Genomic DNA, 24748 nt, shown 5'->3' on the forward strand with positions numbered 1-24748 from the left:
AATTGCTAATTTGTTGCCAGCTGAAAATAATATATAAACATTTACAAAAGTGAAATGACTAAAATTTTTTTTATATTTGAAAATCGAGGCTCTGCAATTAAATAACGATCTTAATAAGTCAAATAGTAATAAAGAAAATATCTTCATCTATATGTTTAAAAACATATTTTAGTGCGTAGCGGTATTTCAAAACCGAATGTAAATGTCATCATGATCATCAAAATCGTAATGTCACTTTATTATCAATTTTGTGATAAGTCAGCGTTTCGACGAAAATACAAATTTTTCTTGGGTTTACTTTTGCTTACGATTTATCGTAAATATTCATGCTATGATTTTAAAGAACAAAATGTAATTTGACGTTGTATGTGATCGTGTCTTGAATAATTTTTAATATATAACGTGATATTGTTAGTGCTCGTCAAGTTTACAACAATTTTATGATGTCTGAACCAAACAATCCATTTGCTGGGCTATTAGGGGCCTCTGAAGTATCGTCAACAATTGAATCCCCTCGTGTTGAGGACAATGCTGCCTTTCCAGCTGCCTCCAAAATACCGCCCGGCGCTGAAGAAATCGAAACAATAAATAACATTGTCGAAAACGTTTTCCACTTTACAATTAATCCTAAAGCTGCAGAATATCCAGGTGGAGAGAGACAACTAGTCTTTTTAGAGGAACTAGCAGAAGCAACTAAACCACAAGTGTATTTAGATTTAGAAGCCTTAGAGCAGGCTTTGTTTGAAAGGCTACTACTCACAGATGTTGAATCAAGTGTAATACCGAAAACAAGCAAAGTTTACCAAGAACATGTTATACAAAAGCAGATTTTTCCGTACTTGTTTAGCTCCATTCAGAATTTACAAAGTTATGAGCAAGTATCTTCCCCAGTTGTGAAGGCAGCCGTACAAAAGATGAAGGAGCTCATATTCAGAAATGCTGTGACCGCTCTTAAGCAACCAGCCTTATTTGAAGGGCAAGATTTTTCTATACAGCTTATGGAACTTTTACAGCATGTTGACCCTCAATGTCACACATTTTTCTTAGACATTGTGAAAGCATTTATGTCCGATGGTAATAATCTTCATTCCTTTGTTTCTTCCCATTCTTTAATTTTTAGAACTTATTCATAATATTTTTTATAGGTGATCCAAATTCTCAAGAACAGTTGCGAGAAACAATGATACCTGTATTAAAAAGAATCCACATAGATGTAAACAAATCAAATCTTATAAATTTACCTATTTATGTACTGCCATCTATTCACCTATTTGCTGGTAAGTGACCTTGTTGTTAACTCAAATATTCATTAAATGACAATAACAATACTACCTTTATTGTTTAAACAGATTTTCTATTTCTGATCTTCTATATTGCATCTTTTTCATTCACAAATTTTGTGTTGCGAGGCATGTATATCAAAATTAAAATTAAATCAATGTTTTCAATTAAATATCAGATATTAATTACAACTTTTACATTACAGCCAATCAATGGTTAGCCCCCGTTTTATTAGAAGCATGTGAACCCAAGAATGAGACCAATGGCAGATTCTACCAGGATTCTGTCATTGGTGCCTTACTGAGCCTCTCAGTTCTACCAAGAAATGCATCATTACCACATGACTTCTTTGACAATCCTATGGATCAGGTACAGTTTGCAAATAACTTCTTTGTCTTCAAAAATCGTATTCTCTTTATAAGTAGATAATTTAATTACAAATTACGAGTGTGACAAATATAATCCAATTAGCTTAGTTCTATGATTTTCTTACAATAAGATTCAGGTGATCTTCATTATAATATGTGAATGTTATTTCAGGCAGCTACATCTATGATAGAGACATCCGTTTGGAATGCGTCTTCCCACCTAACAAATTATTTGCATAGAATATTCTTAACCATACTCAAAGGTGGCCCACATTTGAGGAATAGGCTGCTATCTTGGATCGGAAAGTGTTTAAAATCAAATGTTGGTAGAGGAAAACTTTGGAACGTGCAGGTGATTATTTATTTTGAATTTTAAAGCCACCTTCTGAAGTGACAGGGTTGGCACTATAAAAATGTATTTGCGTCTGTCATTAATGCTCAGCTGACATGTTTTATAGATTATTTTTCAAATGTTCCTATTCTAGGTGTGGGGAAAACGAGTACTGACAAGTAATATACTGCATCCTTCAGTCTTATTTTCATGCTACTCTTTGTTTATGTGCAGTAAAGTAAAATTAACTCCTATTGATATATCTATAGTTGAGATGTTTTTGCAAATTAATTATTTTCTCAATGAGGCTGAAAATATACAATTCTCCTCATATCCCTCACAATTCTTGGCATTATTCCAGAATCCTTGTTCTTACATTACTTGCACAAATTCACTTAACAATGTCTTTGTCAATTTCAGCATGGGGAAGTGAGTGCGGCAACACTAAGCACAGTGTCGGATGGTTTCATGCTGAACTTAGGAGCTGTGCTGCTGCAGCTATGCCAACCATTCTGTAACTCGGCTGATGATCCTAAGGCACTCAAGATTGACCCTACATATGGTGCTGTATTGGTAAGATATTTTCTATATACCATAAGTTTCCTTACTATGTGAGGATAGGAAAAAAACTTTTATGTTCTACACTTATTGTTACAGTAACTTTCCTTTTCAGGTGTTTTTCCTATTTGAATTTGATTATGTCTTTCAAATTAAAGAAACATGAAATAACAGAAAATAAATAAAACATGTAGCTAACCAATACTTTTTTATTCTTATGTTAGTTGAAACCTGTCTTCCAAATATTTGTCCTATCATTGCAGCCTCAAGATTGCGTGGCCAAATCAGTGCATTTAGACTGCCTACACAGTGAGACTTGTTTACTGCCATCCAGAGTGACAGAAGATGATCAGCCTATCAAACGGCCAACGGCTGACACATACAACTTTGTCACCGAGTGCTTCTTCATGACTCAGAAGTGCATTGATTTGGGTAAGTTGCTTGCTTGGGTTTCTTGGATGCATGTATGGAATGGTATGGATGTTGGTATGTTTGTTACTTTTTCAGTTTAAAACTACTGTACAGATTTTGATGAAACTCTGAAGAGGGAAATAGTCTGAAGTCTATTTCTAGGTAATAGTAATTTCGGTATTTTCTCTGTAGTATTTATATAGTAGAGGAATACACTATTCGAATAAAGTTGTCTCTAAGTGCATTATGTGTGTGCCTGGTACCGCAATAGTCTCAGTGAAAAATTCTACCAATATTATTGTAATTTACATTTTATTTTTGTTGATTGTGACTTGACTTTTTATTGCGGGACTCTTTTATATACTAAAGTCTTTAATGTTAATTGGCCATTCTAGGTGTTCGTGTGTGTGCTGAAAAGCTGTGGCGGTGTGGTCAAGAGCTGGGACAGGCTCAGCGCGCACTGGCAGACGTGGCGGCCGGAGCGCATCACCTCGTCGAGCCCATGAGGCAGAGGGCACATCATCTTATGTCCAAGTAATTTTGCATTTATTATCAGCTGTGTCACTTGTATACCTAAGGGTGTTCCTAACATGCTGCGGTATTGTTCCACAGAGTTAACATGTCCCCGGTACATGAAGGGCTCAGGAAAGAATATGGTCGGTTTTAGTCAGTAAGAGTCTGATACTCACGATGCACCCACAGCGGAGAGGTCATCTTATAAATATTGAAAGTAAACAAATGTCATGTAGATACAATTTAGAGGGATAATTTTAATTCAGTTAGCTAATCATAAACCTAGGACAAGGATGTTATTTTTACATAAAGTTTATATACGTAAATACAATTTTTTGTATACCTATATTTACCAATTTAAAATACCTCTTTCAACAGATTCGTAAGCCTCCGCTGCGCGTTACTCGAGAAGGAAATGCTGACGAACCTCAATCGTCTACAAGCGACGACGTGCACGTGGCTCGTGCAAGTGGCCGTGAGAGCAGACCCCGACGCGCCGCAGTCCTGCTACGCGCCCATGAGCATGGTGCCCATACAGATGCCTGTTACTACACCACCGCCTGATACTTTGAGGTAAGTAACAACTATTTTATCTCTCGCCAAATTCTATGTCGTCTCGGAACTATTAAGGCGACTTGCACGTTGCTAGTGCAAACGGAGGTGGCAAATCCTATCAATCACTATGTTGTAGTTATAACTTATGAATTTTCCTTCACAGATGTGTCCCAGAGTTCGTGCTAGAAAACGTGGTGGTTCTGATAACGATGGCTCGGCGTACGTCGTCCGCCATCACGGAGGAGGCGGACGTGGCCAGCGTGCTGCGGCCCGCGCTCACGCTCGTGCTCACCTTCATGGGCGACTCCAGCCGCACTTACAACCCTCACCTCAGGTATGTAGACACAGCAGTAACACCAACAGAGCCGCCAGCACGGAGGAGGCGGACGTGGCCAGCGTGCTGCGGCCCGCGCTCACGCTCGTGCTCACCTTCATGGGCGACTCCAGCCGCACTTACAACCCTCACCTCAGGTATGTAGACACAGCAGTAACACCAACAGAGCCGCCAGCACGGAGGAGGCGGACGTGGCCAGCGTGCTGCGGCCCGCCACATAACAAATATATTATGGTCTTAACCATATACAGTCAATAATGACAAGCACATAAAAGGACTACTTTCAAGTGTCGCTTATTCTCATATAAGTATAGTGTCGTCGTACCCCAAACCCTTGCCTACTTATTATATTATGTGCCCGTTAATGTACTTAGTGGGAAGGTGGTAAGAAAGAATAGAACTGGCAAGAAATCAATTTTCCTGTCACGCTATTAAGAGGAGTATATACAGTGCTATAAGTCACTAATCTATTACTAAAATTATGTTACAGAGCTCGACTAGCGGAATGTCTCGAAGCGATGTTACCGAATCACCCAGATGACCAGCAACCGCTAAGCAGCTTAGCCTCCTTCTACAGAGAACAGTTGTTCAAGGAACATCCACATCGATTGCAGGTATTTAGAAGAAATATTAGAAACATTTTAATTCTTGATATAATAAGAAAATAACTACACAAAATTTTTTCGACGATTGACGGGTATATCTAGTTATGTATAACCTATATCTAATAATGGTTTTCTTTGTAATTGCAATAGTGTTACACAAATGATTGTTAAAACTCTATTTCTTTATTTTCTTCTTTTGTATAATAGAAAGGTTTAGGCCCCGTTTCACTGGTTACCTATAAAGTCTCAATTAGTTATATGATAATTAATGTCATCTTTCAGAAATTATAAGCAGCTTTTATCTGCTAACCCAAAGTTATAGTTTTATGTGAGATAATTTCCTAATAGGCTATCAGAGACTCGTCCAGAAAGAGAAACTGGTCATTAGTATTGCAACCTCATTTCAATATTCTTTTTTTCCACCCCACAGCTAGTGCCCTGTCTACTGGACGTGTTCGTGGGCATAGAAATGACGGGCCAGAGCGTGCAGTTTGAACAGAAGTTCAACTACCGCCGCCCCATGTACCTCGTCATGGACTTCCTGTGGGCCATGGAGGAACATAGAGATGCATTTACGTGAGTATTTTTATATAACGGTGAAAACCAGTAAGTCTGACAGCAGTCTTATGAAGGGGTATTGGGTTGCCCGAGTAACTGGGTTGTGGGGTCAGATAGTCATTCGCTTCTTGTAAAGCACTGGTACTCAGCTGTATCTGGTTAGACTGGAAGCCGACCCCAAAGTTGTAGTTGGGAAAAGGCTCGGAAAAAGAAGTGAAAATATTTATTTTACGAAGTGAACATACAGCACCATCTTACTCGTCTTTTTCTTGAGAAGTTATGTTATGTCATCACAATATATTTAATTTAATTAGAAAAATCTTCCACAAATACATAGAGCTAAGCATGATAATCAACATATACAATTTAATTTTCAGGCGATTAGCAAAAGAGGCCGAAGCTAACATGGAGGCCGTACACCCACCGATATTCCTGAGATTTGTGAATCTTCTCATGAACGACGCCATCTTCTTGCTCGACGAAGCACTCGGCAATATGGCGCAGATACGTACCATGCAGACTGCGCAGTGAGTCTAGAGCCTTTATTTATACTTGTACCTCAACTTTTACTATTGATAGAGTGAAATCCAGAATATCCAAAATAGTATATGGATTCGCTCGTATTAAGTAATACATTTAGTAAAAAACATGTTATATTGAATTTCCCGCTACAAGGCGAAGCATTTACCTTAATAAGCTTTTTACATAGCAAACTTACAAATATATGTAATGTAAAGGTATGCAAAAAGTAAGATATTTAACGCCCTCTTCTGTAGGCTGAAATATAAATCATCATCCTTTTTTACTGACTTCACAAAAAATTTACTGATAATTACAGCTATCGGAAATTCAAAATTCAAAATCTAAAATTTACTTATAATTACAGAGAATCAGGCTCATGGGCCAACCTACCATCACAGGAACGAGCTCAGAACCTATCCAACTTATCCCACATCGGTATGTTGGCGCGGTTCGACAACATCTTGGGCCGCGATACTATTCGCACTCTCGTGCGCCTCACCGCGCATGCGCCGTATGTCTTCTGTCATCCTACGCTCGTGGAACGGATCGCGTCCATGCTCAACTACTTCTTACTGCATCTCGTTGGGCCTAATAAGAAGAATTTTAAGGTGAGTTGCAGTGTTAAATATTGACTTTCTTGCTCTATAATATATTGTGCTAAATTGCTTACAGTACCTAATGCTCAAGTTCACATCACAACTTGAACAAGACACATTGAACATCCGTTCTTCTTAAAACATTTAGAGGGAAGATTAATAGTCAATAGTTGCCTTAAGAAAACTAACGTTTTAGTTATTACTGAATTTGGTCCTAATTCTGTCACATGCTTCAGGTAAAGTTTTATTACATATTTACAACGTCGCAAAACTATTCCAGAGATATGCTAACAAACTTGTCGTTCGTGTGAATTATTAATTTATTTACCAAAAGGCATTGTATAAGTACTATTCGTTTTCATAGGTACTCAAACTCACATATTTTGAACCATAAACAATCCAAACCTATAACTTCACCTCCTTTCAGGTAAAAGACATGAAAGAGTACGAGTTCGAGCCAGCCAGTACCGTGCTGGACATCTGCCGCATGTACGTAGAACTGGGCAGCAACGAGCGCTTCTGTGCCGCCGTGTCTGATGACGGACGGTCGTATTCACCGCAACTGTTCACATTAGCTGAAGCTGTGTTGGGCAAGTATTTTTTACTCTCCCATTGTATATGTATAATAAAAATTAAGTAACTGCATGGATCGATGATTTTTGGGAAACCATGGTCCACCATTAGTGGACCAAGGTATCCAAGATTGCAGCCTGTCAAACATCTTTAAAAAAATTCGCGGAGAGTAGACTCATAGTAGGCGCATAAATAACTTTCGCCCAACCTATTCATTATTCGTATAATAAAAGATTAAAGTAACATTGAACTTCTTAGCGAAGATCTGTGTAAGTTGTCAGATTGTACACAAAATCTGTAAATAACTAAAAAAATACTTTTATTTCTTCCTTAGCTCGCATCGGAGGTGGAGCCCTCATAGGTTCGCTACGTGAAGTAGCTACGTGCGTAGAAAGGTTTGCAGTACAGCGGCAACGAGACGAGGAGATACTCGCCAACGCGCCTGAGGAGTTCCTCGATCCCATCATGAGCACCCTCATGATGGACCCTGTTATACTGCCCAGTTCCCGCACCACGGTCGATAGAACCACCATCGCGAGGTATAGCCGTCAAAAATAATATTTTCAAGATAAAAAAAAACGGTTTAAATAAACTTCGATGGAAGCAGTAATATAATTGACCATTAAAAATGGCCTTCTGCCAAAATGGGCTATGTTGTTTTGCGTTTTGTTTTTTAAACTTTGTAATAATTAATGATTTCACTATAACTAACTCATTCCACTGTTTCAGACATCTTCTGAGTGACCAATCAGATCCGTTCAACCGATCGCCGCTGTCTATGGACCAAGTGAAGTCCAACACCGAACTCAAAGAGAAAATCCTAGCATGGATTGCTCAACAGAAGCAGAATATTGCTCAAAACCCGACCAGTAACGAATAGAAGACAAATATAAATAGTTTTTTGTATATTTTACTAGAAAAGCTAGTATATTAATGTAGGTTATTTTAGTTAGAGAGTAGATTTCGTATTGAAGGCAATACTATACATTATATATAAGGGCCGTAGTTATAATTGGGATGTTTGTGTGGTTTTGTGTCAAGTGATAACAGTGTTTAATGTATTATAATTTCTTTAGTTGTGTTTCAATTCTTGTAAATTTTAGTTAGTCATCCAATTTTTGGCACATATCATTTACAGTTAATGTTCTGTATTGTTTATTAAGTACATATTCTATTATTTGTTTCAAGCGTTCAATTTGTTTATATGCTATTGTTATTGGAATGATGTCATTGGGTGCATTTTAATTTACTGGGTGGGTACAGATTTACAATTAAAGTTTGTACTTTACTTTTTATTGTGATAAATTACTATTTTCTGTCTATGATTTAGCATAATAAACTTATACTAGATATAATTAATATATTTCTTGAACTCCAAAGTTTTATTTCTTCTGTATCTAACCCTTGGTCTCGGAAACGCATGCTAAACATTTGCTAACCCCAATTACTATTTATTTATAAGTAATAAATGTTATGATATGGAATAAAATGTTCCACCTAATTTGTGGCTATAGATATGAAGCACCTATTGTGGTTTTAAATATAAAGTAGACAATATTGTGGGGTTAATAATTGCAATTAAATTAATCTTGAAGATATAGGGGGCCAACCCAAAGCTACTGAAGACTTGAAGAACAAGTACCTCCACAAACGGTAGTGGGATTGTAAATCTATGACCACCATGTAGCATAGAGAACCTACATATATTTTTATCGCAGCCTTGATCAGGAATCTAAAAGCTGTGGCTAGATAAAGGCTTTTGTCTCTTCAAGCGAGAGCAAGCCATGTTCATATGAGTCAAGGTAAACACAAAGCTTTGACTATGACAAGGCCTTGACCTTGACCTTGCCCCTCACTGTATTTATAATAATAGAGAAAAATATTGTTTACTATAAACGAATATGTAGTGGCAAAAAGAGTGTACCAAATTCATCATGTGGAATTAAAATGTTTCATAATTAGCAATAATATGTACAAGTAATATTGAATTTATTTCGTGTAACGGAGACGAGGCCACAACAATCTCCGACTCCGACACACACAAACCATAGACAAGTTAGTTGACATGGCGGAATAATCAGCTGTTAATTGCAATGCTTACGAATAAGTGGAATAATTCTCGTAGGTAATAATTAGTTTACTATTTGATCAAGTTTTATTTCATTCTAGTTCCCAACGATGCAACTTTTACGTACTATTGTTAGAGTAATTTAAAATTTATCGAAAGAAAAAAAGGAATGGCGCGATGTCCCTTGTCATCTGTCAGCTTCATTCATTCATCCATTGTGCAGAAAAAATGTGACTTGTTCGCTTTGTAATTTTGTTTTTATGTAATAAGTGCTAGTTGAATATTAGATCCACCCGTTATTAAATCCCATTACATTAACGAAAGTGTTGATTACCGTATTGCATAATTAGAACGATCGTAGTAACAACAGGGCCTGCTTTACAGTTCCCTAAGAATATTCCCTCTACAAAGAGCTTGGTGCGGCGTCGGCGAATGAAATTCTTAATTTTCTTGCGCAGTGATAGTTGAGTGTTTCGTTTGATGAAGAAATAAGGGTGTTTGTAAAGTAGTGCAGTGTGAAAGGAAGCAAGGATGTCGGGCCGGGTAAGGAAGCAGTCGGACTGTCCCGTGGGCAAGCAAGGCCCGATGCGGGCGACGCTGCCGGTGTCATCAGTCATGAAGGGCGGCGGGCTCAAGAAGAACGCCAGCAACAGCCCGACCTTGTCCCCCACTAATGCGTGGCGCCGGATATCACCAGATCACGCCCTTTCTGGCCAGCGAAGCCCTGGAGCTGTCAATTACAAAGGTAACAGCTTAAAACCAACATACAAGTAAATAATAATACATATTTAAATATTCATACTATTATATGGAAAATAATTGGTGTAGAAGGTCAGTTATATCATAGTAGATCAACAACAGCATCCAAAAATGTTAATAATTTCAATGAAATGCTGATTTTGAAAATGAAACATGAGCTACAATGTTTATTTGATTTGGAAGCCTGTGGTATCAAAATAATCTGTAACATTTCACCACAAAGGCTGCATAAAAGATATACAAATTCATTTAAGGACCTTCTGTTAAGATCCTGTGGTAATAAGTAACTTTAGAAAAACATTACCATAAAGTATGAGCATTCTTACTACTTAAAATAGATCTATGTGTTACTCCAATAAGGCCATTTCATAAGTCATACAGCTTGTTTTTGATGCTAAGGTAAATTCCAATAAACAAAAGGATTTTTTGTTTGAACCTTTTAAATAAATGAGCAAAGTGTATTGTTAACACAAGTCTTCCAATGGTCATAGTGTCAAAAATGTTCTATATTGTCATTTAAGTATATTTAGAGTTAATAATAGACACATGTTAACAAATTGTATGCATTTTCTAGGCAAGGGTAGATTTGGTGCCAGTGTCATCAGGCGCACAGCCTCCCTTGACACTCTGTATCACAAAGGACAATGGTCCAGGGACTACTATCTCCACGCTGGCCAGTTGCAAGTTGACAAGTCCACACAAGTATGTATTCATGTTTATTTTCATACCAACAGCATTTCAAATAACCAAAATATTAAAAAAAAAAAACAAAGTATAATAAACTTCTTGTATGCCTATAGGTGTACACATCATATAAGTATGTTGCACTAATATTGTAAAGAAGTAATGGTTTTATCATTGTGGGACATGGATAATCTCTGAAATTGGTTATTCAGTTTCACACGTCTTTACCAAAGAAAACAATGTTTTGATAAGCAACTGTGTGGTAGATTTTTGTAATACTACATAGCTTGGATGTGCCATTACAGTAAATCAAATAATAATTTAAAAGGACATACCCATCTTTATATTATTATAAAAACTATTGATGTAGATTGCACAATTTAATCATGTCTGTTCTTAACAGACTGATGATGGAGGTGGAGCCTCAGGTCGTTCTTCACGGAGTTCCGAGGATGACAAGCTTGACCGCTTCCTGCGCAGTCGTCTGCAAAGACCGCACAAACCATCTGCATCTGGAGACTATTCAAGTCATTCTATGACTACTGCTCTTTGTAAGTATTCATTTCATCATATGAGAGTATTTAAGAGTAATTACTAATGGCTGACACTAGGCAGTGAATTGATATAATGTTGTCATCTGTTACCAAAGAAAATCCTGTATTGGGACACCATAAATTTATAAACCATCATATTTGTAACATACATTTTAGGCGAATAAATTATTTCTATTTTGATGATACATGATAATTACATCGAAATAAATAAAGTAAGCCTTCAAAAATATTGATTGTGCTGGAGGGTTTATTTGGGTTTCATGCACTAATCTTAGAAACAACCAGTTTAGTTTGAGTGAGGCTGCAGCCTACTACTGTCGGTTTTGTCTGCATTATATAGATCATCATGGTACACCAACAAAACAGTGGGGAAAGCTTTAACACAAAACGTCATAGGACAAGTTTTAATATATTTTAATGTAGGGTCCCGTTTTGGAGGTGGCAGTGTCCCGTTGCGAGCGGCGAGGTCATCAGTGGAGGGTCTCAATCAGGAGATTGAAAGACTTGTGCTCTATCCAGCCAGTGGCACACAAACTCCACATCTAGACCGGTTAAGGGACAAAGTAAGTATTTTTTAACTTGTTCCCTTTACATTGACTAGATATAGTTCAACAAGAATGTTCACTACTATAAATATCATATGACATTGTGTCGAATTATGTGTTGTCGAAATATCAAAACGTGATTATCCCGCAGGACCTACTCGTCTTTTTACAAATAGTCATTTGTTCAATTATAATATTGCAGGTAACACCAGAAGGCCACCGCGCGCCTCTCGCCGAGCTTCTCAGACGTTCAGTGAACACTCAGACACCACACGATCTGTGTCACACTGCTCATTCATCAGGTAACATCACTATATCATTTGTGAACATATTCATATAACACTAATAAATGCGAAGTTGTAAGTGAATTAGTATTCACAATTATCTTAAAAACTTTCCAGTACAGCTATCTGATAACTTAATTTATAAGTGGGTCTTTCATTTCAAGTACATCATAACAAAGAACTTTCTCAATTTATTTCAAATATCTAAACAATGCATTGTGGGCTTAGATCCACCGTCCCGGGGGTCTCTCTCCAGCGGTGGGTCCGCAGAGCTGTTGGCCGCAGGTCTATAACTAAAACTATAGCTTTTAGACAACCCCTCGCAATTAATAGTTGATATGCACAAAACATCAGAATGGTTACTAGTCCCCAAGCATGAGTTTTTATTATAATGTTCTTTGCTTATTCGCTTCTTTAGGTATAATTTCAGTTTTGTAGACATTACAATAGCAGTAGATAATACAACTGAAAGTAGATTTTTGGATTTGCTGTTCAAAAAGTTGAGTTATTTTTTAATATTTCATAATTTATGTGATTGTTGTTATTTTAAATATGTAATGTGTGGTATTTTCAGGTGGCAGTGTCTGCTCGTCTCCAGATCTTGACGGGTCTAAATTAGGCACGTCGCCGCAGATAAATCGCTTTTTGGCTCGTGAACCTCCCGATGGTTGTGAAAAGGTAATAAATTGTAGCTGTAGTAACAGTTTCATGTAAATAATTATTATTTTATGAGTACTGTTTAACACTACTACGTGTGTGTGTACCTTTGTGAAAACTCCGTAAATCTTATTATTGATTTTCTAACAAAGAGTAAATAGTTGATTTACTAAACATAAATTACATCTATGTTTCCTTAAAATTCAAGGTAAACCTGAAAGCGGGCGAAGGAGCATTCTCCGAATCAGTGTCTGTGATGAAGCCGACGATACCGGGCTTCACGCTGCGGCCATCGCTGGGGTCAGCCTTCCAGCCGCTGCAGCCCGCGCCGCCGCCGTCCCCGCCCGCCTCCACCTCGCACTGACTCCCACCCCGACCTGACCACCCGGCGCCGACACCTCACGCGTGCCCATCTCTCGGACTAGAGGGCTCCTTATCCACTAAAATCGACATTTTATTAGTTCTACTGAACCCTCTTATTATACACGTCCTATGTTCACTGAAGTTGAAATTGAACAACTAATTTCAATTTCATGTCTTGACAAAGCTATTATTCTATGCGTACAAATAAATCACTTATGATTTCTGACTACTAGAAGTTGCAGAACAATTCTAGTGGTTAATTTGTACATAAACAATATAGCGTAGTTTCCCATAGTACTACTACTAAATGCAATAACTAATTTCTTTATTACTGAAAAACGTGTTAGTGGCATCCAAAGTTTTATCACCTATTCATAATACACGTCTTTAATTAATCTGTTGTGACAATAATAAACATTCTTTAAATTTATTGTGACGAAATTACAATGTCCTTTGATACACTAAGTATTGAATGTTTGTCAATTTCCATCAAATTTCGAGTGAGAGTAAGAAATAGGAATATCCCAGTACATTTGATCCGTTTTAGACTTGCAATATTAATTTGCACAAAATACTTTGACAAACTGAAAGCAACCAAAGCAATTTAATCGCAGCATTAGATTCACTAACGAAGCCAAACATATGGCAAAAAATATTTCATATTAAATACGAGTACCTATATATTATGTGTTAGTTTGCCCTGATATTATTTTAATGAATACATTAGGTAATGAGGGAGCTATTTTTCTAAATTTTTTATTTAGGTATAGCACTCACTGCTCCAGCTTAATTTGTTGACATGACTGGATATATATTTGATCTCATTTTATGTATTATTTTAAAATTGTGTACATAACACATGTTGCAAACATAGAATGTAAAAGTGTTGTAGAATTAATTTTCAACATACATAAGTTTTTGTTAATTTTAATAATTGAAGAAGATATGTAAATTATTTCGGACCAAAATTCTGAAAGGGCCAGATTGTCTTATTTGTGGTTATGGATATATCGGTTGCTAGAACGATTTTCTAATGCAAAAGAGCTTTAACTTGTGGGATTTGATAAAGAAAATGTAAGTAAGGAAGAAAATAGACTGAATTTTTAAACTTTACTCATACTTTGATACAGGTAACTTGACATTATTCGTTATGTAGTGTAGAGTACTATAAAGTGCCTATTATGGACATGCTTCTTTGTTTACTCTTCAATTATGATTTTTGGAATTGGTAGTACATAATTATTTTTGTTTCTGAAACCTTTAATTTGATATGTTTAGTCAGTATCTGTATCAGGTACATGAGGCGTTCGTTTATGTAATGTTCGTTTAGGGAAGTTTGGACCGCACTCGTTGGATTTCTCATTTTGGCCAAAATGCATTTTTATCATCGAGACTGATAATGTAGTATGTTGACAACTTACACATAAACATAGTTAGATCTGCTTTTGGACATACGCAATTATTTTTTAAAACCTTTTTTAAAATTCGACGGCAAATATATATTTTGGATGGCTCACCTTTGGGAATATATAGTATTTAAAATCTTATCATTGCTCAAACAAAATTTTTATTAAGAGCCGAACAGTTGCTGATGTAACTTAGTACCTATTGATTATATTGGTTATTCAATAAACAAATGTGATAATGTAAGAGAAACGGTCGAATCTGAATGTTGATCGTGGCTTGACGACTTTCGATACTGGTATGTACTAGTGCTTGTCCATGTGTTAACATGTTGCACCAGTATCCAAGTTGTGAAGGATTATCGAAGGTGCTGCATAGTGACTATAAGTGTGTACAGACTAACCGACTTGTGACAAAGGAGGCAGGGTGTTTGGGATGCGATTATATTGTGTAAGCGATCGCACTTGGCGGCAGAAATCATTTTCGAATTGACTGCGAATGTGACAAACGAAACCAGTATCTGACGCTATGAAGAAGAATGTTTTGGAAATGTACAAAAGTATTTTCATCATTCATTTCAACATTATATCTATATGTTGTAAAAATGCCACTACAGTCGTAAATGATTTGACAGTTTTGATAGTGATTAAATATATTGTGCAAAACATTACCATGGAAGAACCGAGCCAATATTTAAAATCCGGATTTCTGTGTAAAATGTTTCTGAAATAAGTGCAATATATAGCTGTAATTCGAATAAAATATACAAGCAAAGAATTTACGATGTAAATTTTGAGGGTGATATGTATATTTAATTTCTCGTAATTCTCTTCATGGATCCACATTTTCAGTTGCTTGATCATTGTTGTAAAAACACATTTTCTGTAAAGTAAGCTTTATGATTATGTTCGCATTGCTTCCTAACAGCTTCCATGTCGCTTCTAGACTCCCCACAGTTGGAATCCAAAACAATATTATGCTTTACTAATAATAGACTTATGTCACAGGTCCAGGTTGTAATTTAGGATTTATATAAGCCTCTCCCAATGTCGTTACCTAATTTAAGGTTTAGTAAGTTTTAGTAAAGGACCCGAAAAATTATTAGCTGTTAATAAATGTGTGCTATAAAATGGTCCCCTTACTGTTTAATTTAAAGTAACCACTGGGATGTGGACAGAGGTTCCTAAATAAAGATGTTTACATTGCCACCATTATTATTTAGACTGCTGGTACAAGCTCAGTATTCCGAAGAACATCTTTATTTATGGACTGAAATGTTTTTAAAGTACATAAAGATATTTTTATATGTTCAGGGTAGGAGAAGGGTGAGTTGTACCATAAAAGTAACTTGGCTAGGACCTTAGATTTGATAGTTCTTTTATAGATGGTTAATATTATTTTAAAGTTTGCTTGATAAGTTTGTAATTTTTATTAATACAATATTAGATTAAATACTAACATTTAAACTAAACCAAAAGTGCCCATTGAGATAAGTTTATAATTCAAGCAAGCCTTTTGTTCGGCATTTTGTTAAAAATAATGTTTAGGCAACAAAATTAGAAATTAAGAAAAATTATCGAAGGATTGTTGAGTTTTAAGTTATCTAAAATTGTTGAGGTTTATTGATATAAAAATTCCTTTAGTTTTTTTACAAATAATGTTCAACAAAGGGCTTGTTTAGTTAGAGGCATTAATTAACATCAATATTAATAGTATCTACTTTTAAGTAATAATAAGAATGGTTTTATTATAGTTTTGTTTCAGAGAAGAAATTCTAATTACTATTTTTGTTTCCAATATTTTATCACTTTTATCTGTTTTCACTGTAATGTATCTTGCTGTATTGCAGACATATCCAATATACAGACTGATTTAAAAACTGCAGCCTTTTTATTGTTTCACCTGCTTCCTGCGCGAATCACTTCTGTTCTATGTATACGCTATATGCCTGCTAGGTTTCATCAAAATCCATTCAGTTGTTTGCACAAGAAGAATCAACAGACATCACTTTCGTCTTTATAATGTTATAATGTGCTTACGCTAGCAATGAACAGTTCCATTTATAATGTAGATCCTTTTCACACAAGCAGAAAGAATACTTGGTGCCAGATCACTATGTAAAACTGTAATAGTGGCAACTATAGTAGAATAAAAGGATGAATAAGTGAATCTGGAAATGTATTAAAGTTCAGTCTCCACGCAATGAAAGTTGATTAAATTCATAATTAAAATTACATATAATTCCACTAGTATTGTAAACTTCTCTTAGTTTGTATATCATCTAACAATATTCTTAGTTCTTCATCTTCAAATCTTCCTTCTAGTGATGGTATGAGTGCCTTGGCTTCTTCTGGTGTCTCCGGACAGAGGTTTGCTAAGCTTGCTACTTCAAATTTATGTAGCTTCTTGGATTGAAGGAGACTGGAAACAAAATGACAGCATTATTAATTAGTCTAAATATATAATATAATTTATAAAGGTTATAATTTCGAATGTTTTCCTTTTGATTCCATGTAAGGATCAGACTTAACAAAAAGCTAAACATCTTTAGATAAGAAAACCGGCCAAGTGCGAGTCGGACACGCGCACGAAAGGTTCCGTACCATTATTTATAAAACGGACGAAAAAATCACGTTTGTTGTTTGGGAGCCCCCTAAAATATTTATTTTCAGTATTTGTTGTTATAGCGACAACAAAAATAAAATTTCAGCTCTCTAACTATCACGGTTCATGAGATACAGCCTGGTGACACACGGACGGACGGAAGAGCGAAAACAATAGGGTCCCACTTTACCCTTTGGGTAGGGAACCCTAAAAAACGATGCATTCATTTCATGTTGAATTTACTAATACAGAACGCTGATTATCCGAATTAATTGTGACCAGGGTCGATTTGCATAATTGAACATAGACTGGTTATAAAGAAGAATGAACTTTCACATGTGAAATAAATCTTCATAACGTTAAACAAACACAGTTTTACAGTAAAGTTTTGCTGAAAATCTTGATCAATGTAAGTTGCAGACCCAGTCAGGCACTAACAAAAATACAAAGTATAAAAGTTCACAACAGTTCACACACGCATAGTAGCTCAGGACCGATTCTGATAATTGGCGTTTCAGTTAAGCAAGCTGATTTCAGATAATCAGTGTTGTATTGTATTTTTACTTATGCAAGAAGCTTTCACACTTACTTTCTAACTGCAGCTATAGTTTCTTTGTTTTTAAACTTTTTGAACATGTTGGTGTAAGTGAGCGTCTTCATGAAAACCTCTGAGAATTCTTGTTCCTCTTCAGCAGACTCATTCTGTGCCTTTCTATGTTCTAACAACATGTCAACTTCAGATATCAACAATGTTTCTGCGTTTTCAAATTCTGAAATAAGAAATGTATGTGAATTAAATAATTCTGATTCTTAACACTACCACTAAGCTGTTTCCATTTAGATTGGATGCTATATCCATCCATATTTAGGAAAAGGTCAGGCAAATGATATGTTACTATTGAATTTCATTATGTGCTTGAACATTATAATTATAATACAATCAGGAACCCTAAGACTAACTAACACTAGGTTAAATATTCTTTTTAACATCTTATGGATCTTGTATTTTGGTCTGTAATAAATGTTATATCTTTGAATCTCTACCAGACCTCGGGACTATAGAGTACCGGATTTTGGGAGGCGAACGAGGGGCCGAAGCCAACACGCTGAAGCCCTTTTGAGACAACTTTAATGAAATGGTGACACAAAACCGACAATATATACACTATAGAAATGTACCCAAGGACAATCCCCGGTTCTGTGCTAAACTAATGTTATGTTATTATAAGACAACCCACCCACTAACCAAAACTACAAAGTAATACTGTGATTTGGCACGGCCAAGAGGCCAACATGAACAATTGCATGTATTTTACCTTTCGGAAACAGTAGGTCTGCTGCATCTTCCTCCACAACGTCTTGCACAGGTCCAGCCATGATCAGTAGGTATGGGCACTTACACTATCTGAAAATGCATAGATTACGAATGAATAAGCTGTGCTTTTCACACATACCCCACGAAGATAGGATTTAGTAGAAAAGTTTCAGAAGTTAGCGTACTTTAGTGTTTTCTGTTATAACTAAATTAATATTTATATTTATGAAGTTATTGGCCCAGAAAGTACAGTTAACCTGTAGCCTATTTGTAGAAAATACTCAATGATTATTGAACTCACGGTATTGTCACTGTTATCCTATTTATTAGAATTCTGATAATGTTTTAGTTTACCAATCTAACACTCAAAAATAAGAATGAATCGAATTCCCAGCTATGCAATCAGCGCAGATGCCGCGACGCGCTCAAAAACAATCTGATATTGACATTTGACATCTGACAGAAAGTTATTTTCGTTTAGAAACAGAATATTAAAATTCGATTGTATCTACAATATCAGGCTCAAAGTAATTTTTATCTTATTGCGGGAATTAGTCCTTTGAGACACGAGTGTAACCGGGCGGTGGCGAAAATGAGTAGAAAATAAAAAAATATTAACAATGTCTTTTGAGTTGCCACGAAAAAAAGACTACACAAGCAACAAGTGCTGGAGCTGTCAGATAATATTGTTATTGTTATTTTTAGTTAGGTTATGTTTACATTATAGAATTCGTATTTCTTTTTAATTAGATTATTCATTTATCTTTACTGCCAATATGTCGAAGACACCGACAAAAGCTGATTCGAATTACAACTTCATACCAAGAGGTAAGACAACCTATGCCATGAACATTTATGTCGAATGCTTGTACATTTAAGAGTCTATAATGGCATGTATTTTCCACATATTTCAGAAATAACGACTCCTAATAAAGATCAGCAAGGAGTTTCTAAGACGGTGTATTCCCATGTCTCTAAGCTGCATGGACTTCTTAATGACTGGGGTAAAATGCGAGACAAAGGTGTGAGGTTGTGCAGAGCCATATCTGCGTTGAAGTTGCACGAGTGTGACGATGACTACTTTCCGAGCCAATTGAAGCCGTTGATGGACGGCCTACTGGACGCTTTGGACGGTTTGAAGACAATTGTTGACGGTGAGTACTCCTACATACTGGCAACTTTTCAAGTAACAAAGTTAGTAATGCTACTATTTGTCTTATTTTAAGTAAACAACTCTGTCTTTCACTCTCAGTTTTGACACAATACATACAAATATGTATAGGTAATTTTCCACTTTGTTTCTGTTTTATAGTGAAGTAACTCTATTATACATGTAATTGTTGCAGGTGTAAAGGTTTTGAATAACCAACTGCAAGCATTAGCTAAACTACAGCCAACTGATGAGCCGGTAATATCTACATGGTCTGTCAGTAAAATTTCACAAACAGTAACAAATATTTATACATCTCTAGAAAAGGAATACAGGCTTAAAAAGATTATTACAGGTAAATATGTGGTTGTTTATTTATGGTTAGTTGGTTTCACTAAACTATTTGGTTCATACACCTGATGTGGGGGGTAAACCAACATTGTCCTGTGTAAATTGCCAACATGCCCTTTTCTTGGTGCATCCTCCGAAAAATGGACTAGGCTCTGGTGGCCAGTGGCCAATTGGTAGCAGTATAACCTCACAGCACCAGTGGGATATAACATGCCTTCCTTGAAGAGAGGCAGCGTCATCTCCAAAGCTAAAAAATATTCTACACTGCTCACTAACATGCCAGCTCAGTGCGATGAGTATGGGTAAATCCCCGAACTGTTAGGTTGTTACCTTTATTTCAAAGAGACGTCTCCCCTAAGCTAATAGATATTTTAATAATTTTATTTACCGAAAAGATATACAGAAATTCGCAAAAAGAGATTTATAAATAAAGTAGATTTAAAATATATTTATTTCACATTTTCTAAGACAGAACCTGTCATATTTAACCTTAACAATAATATGCGGTTAGTTAGGAGGAATGAATTGCTTAAGGAAGGCTTATCATTGCATACAAATCATAAATTCAATTGATGAAAGAGTCTTTATATGACGTTAATGTTAAGTCTTATTATTTACTTCAATATGACGTCTATTTATCCATAATAAGATTTTATGATATTATATGTATTTTGTTTTAGAAAACGTAGCACATAGCAGAGACGAGAATTTAATAGATGTGTACATTAGTGCCTGGGAATTCGAAGCTTACTTTAATATTGAAGCGAATGCATATCTATTTGCAGAAGTTGGTTTAGCCGCTGTTACATAAGTTAAATGTAAAAATATGGAAATGTTTGCCTGTTTGTTTTTTATTAATAAAGTTTTGTTTTATGTCATTATGTCTTTTAAATTACAACAAAAATTTATGAAAGAGTTAAAAAATCGTAGGTAGGTACCTACATATTATTATTTTAAATGTTTCACCTTTAAGAAACTAATTAAGTGGCTTAGGAATTAAGTAGTGCCACAGCAGATGACCTCGGCATTACCATGAATTTACATACGGCCATTTGTCTTGAGATGCGATAGGGCAATGAAACCAGTTGCCATGGCGACCGTCACCAAACAAACAATGTAGGTACTTACTTACTGACCGCTAAAGACGTAGCTAATGATGCCATTATTGTTTAAATTTTTATGCCGTTTATAGTCGAGCATTATCATAATTATGTTAGCTACAAACCTATTGTGCGTGTGCTAACTGGCTCTTACCAAAAAATTTCTATATAAAATAATCCTATGTTTTAATACTTCTCCATACAAAAACGCACCTAAGAATACGTACATACAGCCCAATAAGTGAGCACTCGCGAGCACTCTATAGTCGCTAAATATTGTAACGTTTATACATATAACAGTCAGTAGATATCAGTATAGTAACGTCAACAAAACTAGGTAGTACCCAAACTGGATATTTTAATCTTTTAAAACATAAATTCCTGATTCGAAAAATTTATGACTGGGTTTTGGCTTCGCAAATTGCTCGGATACGAATGTCGCCTGAAGTCTGAAACCTACCAAGTGTTACCCCTCGGGATTAGCAGCCGAGTGTCCACAAACACCTCATTGTTTACAATTTTATGAAAGATAATTACTTAGGTACCTATCTATCCTACGTCGTTGGATTTCCATTCGTCTATGGCACTTACTGATTGTTTTAAAACGATATAAATAGATAGGTATGCTGCGGTAAATAACATGGGGTTCTTCAGTTTTATTTTCAGTCGTTTCTATATTGAAAAATAAGGAAAGATCTACATACATATCATTAACAATGGTGATTGCGTCCGGTTTCTAATGTGAGTAAAAGCAGGTAAACAAGAATATCGCAAAGACGGATACCATGTGCAGCAATAGCAATAAAAAATGTATGCCATCTTAAAATATGCACGTTATAACTCCACGCAACAACCTGTCAAGCTACATTGATGTGCATATTTATTATTATAACACCTATTTCGGTTTACGGCTAACAGACATAAATAGAACACGGAAGGAAGGGCCCGGGTTCGCGTCCCTGCTTCTGACGAAAATTGACCCAAATTCGTGCAAGGCGTTGTCGGCTCCTGGCTGTCATTTCACGCTCAATTTACTTTCTGCTAAGCACATTTCCGAAACGATATACCTATTCCAAATTTTCCAGTTATCTATTTGTGTTTATGAAAAATTACGTAGGTAAGTTGTTTATTTATTTTCAGCGTCTATGGTAAAGGTAGCACGCAATTTGACGTATTTGCAATGTGAGATAAAATCAACTTTGTTACAGCAGCTACTTATTCTTATCAAGAAATAATCTCATATTTTTTTTGTATCCAGACAAGAGGTGTCTACGTTTCTATTACGGAAACCCTCTCACACTTACAGAGAGAGTTAAGAATCCAAGTAAAATAAAAATCGACAGAAACAACATCTAATCTGAAAACATGATATAGGTAACATCACCATCGGAGTACCTACGTACCTACATATAGATTTATTTTGCTTATTCAAAATTTTCAGCTTGGTAAATCCCCTTCGTACCTACCCTTCACCACTCAGGAAGAGGCGTGGGGTTTGTCTTTGGTAAAAGCCACAACAAACCTCTTTAAACTCTAGCATGAATGGCAGTGCTACCGTGATAAACAAACTAGAATGTCTGCTAGAACATCAGTAAACAATTGCGCAAGTTTAGTGTTCCTCAATATTTATTTTGTCGTTTTCGTAAAGTACGCAATGCAAGGTTATTCAGGTGAATTTGCTTCCCACTTGTAAACTGTTGTGACATGAAATTTTTCGAGACGTTGTTTCATATTTTAGCGTAAATTATTAGATAAACCTTTGATAAAGGTGCACAAAATAGCCAAAAGTGTGCTCTAGGAACTAATAACGAGAACGTAAGTAGGTCTGTAAATTTAAAAGAAGATAGACTTTGGATTGATTGTAGAATCTAAGAGGGCTCTCTTCATTCTACTCTAGCTATAAGTTTTCTTAACTGAAAGCGGAAATCGAACAAGGTTACAAGGTACCTAGGTAAGGCTTCCATACTTATCTGCGGGACATGTAGTTCAGATATTGCATGATAACTGCCCAAAAAATGATTTAACACTCCGAACCGTACAATTTGTTTTTTTTTTGCATTTTGAACACAGCAGCAATCGTTTCTAATAATTATAAAAGAAAGTGTAATTATGTGTAGACTTAGATCATACCAATGTTTTGGAAAAACAGGTAAACTTGCAACCTTGGGGGAGTCCTAAGATAATAAATATATTATACAAGCGTTGTAAATGTAACAGATACGCAGCAGCACTGTGGACATAAACCGCTTGATCAAGTAATGAGCTTACAGAGTAAAAATTACATTGTTAACGTAACGAGAAGATACTGGATAAATACGAGAATATTCGCTGTCTGCTACTTATTACAGGGTTCAAAATTACTCCCTTCTAACATATCTAATGGTTTCAGGAAGACAAATAATTCAGCAGGTAAAAAGGCACACCTGGAGAGCATCTAGTACTATTTACAAAATAAAACCTTCACGAATAAAAAAACGTCAGCTTACCGATCCAATGAAAAATAAAATGTTTAGTTTATCAAACTCTTTATCAAAACGTGTTTCTAAAAAAATAATTGTAAATACTTAGCCTATTGTGTATAATTGAGCATTTTCCGCTTTTCTTCTCGCACTGATATCTCGGAGTAGCAGTGTTTGCATGCGCGGCTCGGCTGCGCGCGCGCAAGCCAGATAGCTTCATTGTTCCCTTGCTTATGTCAATAACTGAAGACGGCGCAACAGACACGATGGAGTCGATTCATGCTGATATTTTTTTCGATGATATTTCCAACGGAGAGGAAAATAAACCCTTCCTTGATGATTTTTTTTTTTGGTGAAGTATGTTTAATGGCAGCACAATTTGGCATAGATAGGTAGGTACCCAATTAATTATTAATTAATTCGTGAACTACATACGATAAACTGGTTGCTGGATTAATTGTTTCTTTTTAAGAATATTGAGGGTTCTTGATACTTGCTTCATAATTAATATCTTAAATGGTTCTATACGGCGGTGACAAATCACTTCAGTAATCGATATGAAAAATGTAAGATTTCGCTATTCCATTGTTCTCTGTGTTCGTTCTCTTAACTCAACCTATAATTTCGGTAAGCGCTCAGTTTACACCATTTGTAGAGCGGTGACGATACAAACTACATTCAGGCTTTCTTCTATTACGGAAGCGAATTAATCTATTATATCTATAGAGATGTAGCCCTTTTATCGTTTTCACCGACTCGCGCGGTAATCTATTTGCCTAGATTAATAATAATTATATAATCCTTTTTCAAGTTAGAAGCGTGTTTTTAGTGTTGGTTGTTTTTAGATGTAAAAAATTCATTTATTTTTGCACACTCTAAAATTTGCACAAATTCAGCATCGTAAGCTAATCCTCGACAATGGGTCACCTCTTAAGAAGTGCGTTCGTGCTCGGCGTTGGCGGGAAAGACGATGAAGGTAAGGATTTTTTTATTTTAAAGCTTGTTTTTTACATCGAAGGCTATAAATACTTGATTCCGTGTGTTACTGTGTTTGTAAGTAATTATCGTACTCGTGTCTGTGTGCTTATGTGACGTATATGAGGTAAATCGATCGATTTGAACGGTGGAGACGAATGTTTTATCTATACGTACATTTATAATGGGTCCGGTCATTTAAAACCGTTTTGGTGGGGACATGGGGGTCACGAGTTCGATCCTCTTCGTATGCATAAATGACAACCGATTC

General features: G+C 36.0%; 5 protein-coding genes across 15 annotated transcripts in view; 4 read left to right on the forward strand and 1 right to left on the reverse strand.

Moving 5' to 3' along the window:
• The first annotated feature begins 212 nt into the window (after nt 1-212).
• Nucleotides 213-8577, forward strand: LOC110375877 (ubiquitin conjugation factor E4 A). Its single transcript, XM_064035993.1, has 16 exons — nt 213-1074; nt 1146-1277; nt 1487-1650; nt 1822-2001; nt 2401-2553; nt 2802-2970; nt 3345-3483; nt 3841-4035; nt 4181-4351; nt 4842-4965; nt 5387-5532; nt 5892-6041; nt 6401-6644; nt 7060-7222; nt 7540-7744; nt 7935-8577. Exons 1-16 carry the CDS (start codon nt 441-443, stop codon nt 8083-8085), a joined length of 3120 nt encoding a protein of 1039 aa, XP_063892063.1. The 5' UTR covers nt 213-440; the 3' UTR covers nt 8086-8577.
• Nucleotides 8578-9227: 650 nt separating this feature from the next.
• LOC110375871 (protein FAM117B) lies at nt 9228-13758 on the forward strand. Of its 9 annotated transcripts, none has more exons than XM_049838524.2 (9): nt 9228-9330; nt 9732-10018; nt 10607-10734; nt 11120-11267; nt 11694-11833; nt 12018-12117; nt 12328-12384; nt 12674-12777; nt 12965-13758. In XM_049838524.2, exons 2-9 carry the CDS (start codon nt 9805-9807, stop codon nt 13118-13120), a joined length of 1047 nt encoding a protein of 348 aa, XP_049694481.1. In that variant the 5' UTR covers nt 9228-9330; nt 9732-9804; the 3' UTR covers nt 13121-13758. The 9 variants fall into 9 exon arrangements, with proteins under 9 accessions (XP_049694481.1, XP_049694484.1, XP_049694483.1 ...); XM_049838527.2 differs by having other exon boundaries at nt 9780-10018; XM_049838526.2 differs by having other exon boundaries at nt 9783-10018.
• A 2179-nt stretch (nt 13759-15937) lies between these two features.
• Nucleotides 15938-21882, reverse strand: LOC110375872 (DNA-directed RNA polymerase II subunit Rpb4). Of its 2 annotated transcripts, none has more exons than XM_064035709.1 (4): nt 21748-21882; nt 18444-18532; nt 17717-17897; nt 15938-16944 (listed from the first exon to the last, which is right to left on the reverse strand). In XM_064035709.1, exons 2-4 carry the CDS (start codon nt 18502-18504, stop codon nt 16770-16772), a joined length of 417 nt encoding a protein of 138 aa, XP_063891779.1. In that variant the 5' UTR covers nt 18505-18532; nt 21748-21882; the 3' UTR covers nt 15938-16769. The 2 variants fall into 2 exon arrangements, with proteins under 2 accessions (XP_063891779.1, XP_021189823.1); XM_021334148.3 differs by lacking the exon at nt 21748-21882 and adding an exon at nt 18744-18903.
• Nucleotides 19110-20819, forward strand: LOC110375887 (cyclin-dependent kinase 2-interacting protein). The gene is made up of 4 exons (XM_021334172.3): nt 19110-19270; nt 19357-19596; nt 19789-19947; nt 20624-20819. The coding sequence occupies exons 1-4, from the start codon at nt 19219-19221 to the stop codon at nt 20752-20754; spliced, it is 582 nt and encodes a 193-aa protein (XP_021189847.3). The 5' UTR covers nt 19110-19218; the 3' UTR covers nt 20755-20819.
• Nucleotides 21883-24140: 2258 nt separating the features above from the next.
• Nucleotides 24141-24748, forward strand: part of LOC110375908 (uncharacterized) — a 62212-nt gene continuing 61604 nt past the window's right edge. The window contains exon 1 of one of the 2 annotated variants that reach the window (XM_049838462.2): nt 24141-24478. In XM_049838462.2, the coding sequence (XP_049694419.1) occupies nt 24473-24478 (6 nt within the window). In that variant the 5' untranslated portion in view covers nt 24141-24472. The remainder of the gene's footprint in view (nt 24479-24748) is intronic. The other variant, XM_021334203.3, reaches the window with a different exon arrangement.

The sequence above is a fragment of the Helicoverpa armigera genome, chromosome 8, assembly GCF_030705265.1.
Source record: "Helicoverpa armigera isolate CAAS_96S chromosome 8, ASM3070526v1, whole genome shotgun sequence".
Lineage (NCBI taxonomy): Eukaryota > Metazoa > Arthropoda > Insecta > Lepidoptera > Noctuidae > Helicoverpa > Helicoverpa armigera.

Bases quoted from the DNA above. Each gene is read 5' to 3' on its own strand.
- LOC110375877 (XM_064035993.1), top strand. From the start codon at position 441: ATGATGTCTGAACCAAACAATCCATTTGCTGGGCTATTAGGGGCCTCT. The intron at 2,554-2,801 runs GTAAGATATTTT...CTATCATTGCAG, and splicing joins CTACATATGGTGCTGTATTG to CCTCAAGATTGCGTGGCCAA. The intron at 4,036-4,180 runs GTAAGTAACAAC...TTTCCTTCACAG, and splicing joins CCACCGCCTGATACTTTGAG to ATGTGTCCCAGAGTTCGTGC.
- LOC110375871 (XM_049838524.2), top strand. From the start codon at position 9,805: ATGTCGGGCCGGGTAAGGAAGCAGTCGGACTGTCCCGTGGGCAAGCAA. The intron at 10,019-10,606 runs GTAACAGCTTAA...TGCATTTTCTAG, and splicing joins TGGAGCTGTCAATTACAAAG to GCAAGGGTAGATTTGGTGCC. The intron at 11,834-12,017 runs GTAAGTATTTTT...ATAATATTGCAG, and splicing joins TAGACCGGTTAAGGGACAAA to GTAACACCAGAAGGCCACCG.
- LOC110375872 (XM_064035709.1), bottom strand. From the start codon at position 18,504: ATGGCTGGACCTGTGCAAGACGTTGTGGAGGAAGATGCAGCAGACCTA. The intron at 17,898-18,443 runs GTAAAATACATG...TTCTTATTTCAG, and splicing joins AGACCTACTGTTTCCGAAAG to AATTTGAAAACGCAGAAACA. The intron at 16,945-17,716 runs GTAAGTGTGAAA...TTTTGTTTCCAG, and splicing joins ACTATAGCTGCAGTTAGAAA to TCTCCTTCAATCCAAGAAGC.
- LOC110375887 (XM_021334172.3), top strand. From the start codon at position 19,219: ATGTCGAAGACACCGACAAAAGCTGATTCGAATTACAACTTCATACCA. The intron at 19,597-19,788 runs GTGAGTACTCCT...TAATTGTTGCAG, and splicing joins TTTGAAGACAATTGTTGACG to GTGTAAAGGTTTTGAATAAC. The intron at 19,948-20,623 runs GTAAATATGTGG...ATTTTGTTTTAG, and splicing joins GCTTAAAAAGATTATTACAG to AAAACGTAGCACATAGCAGA.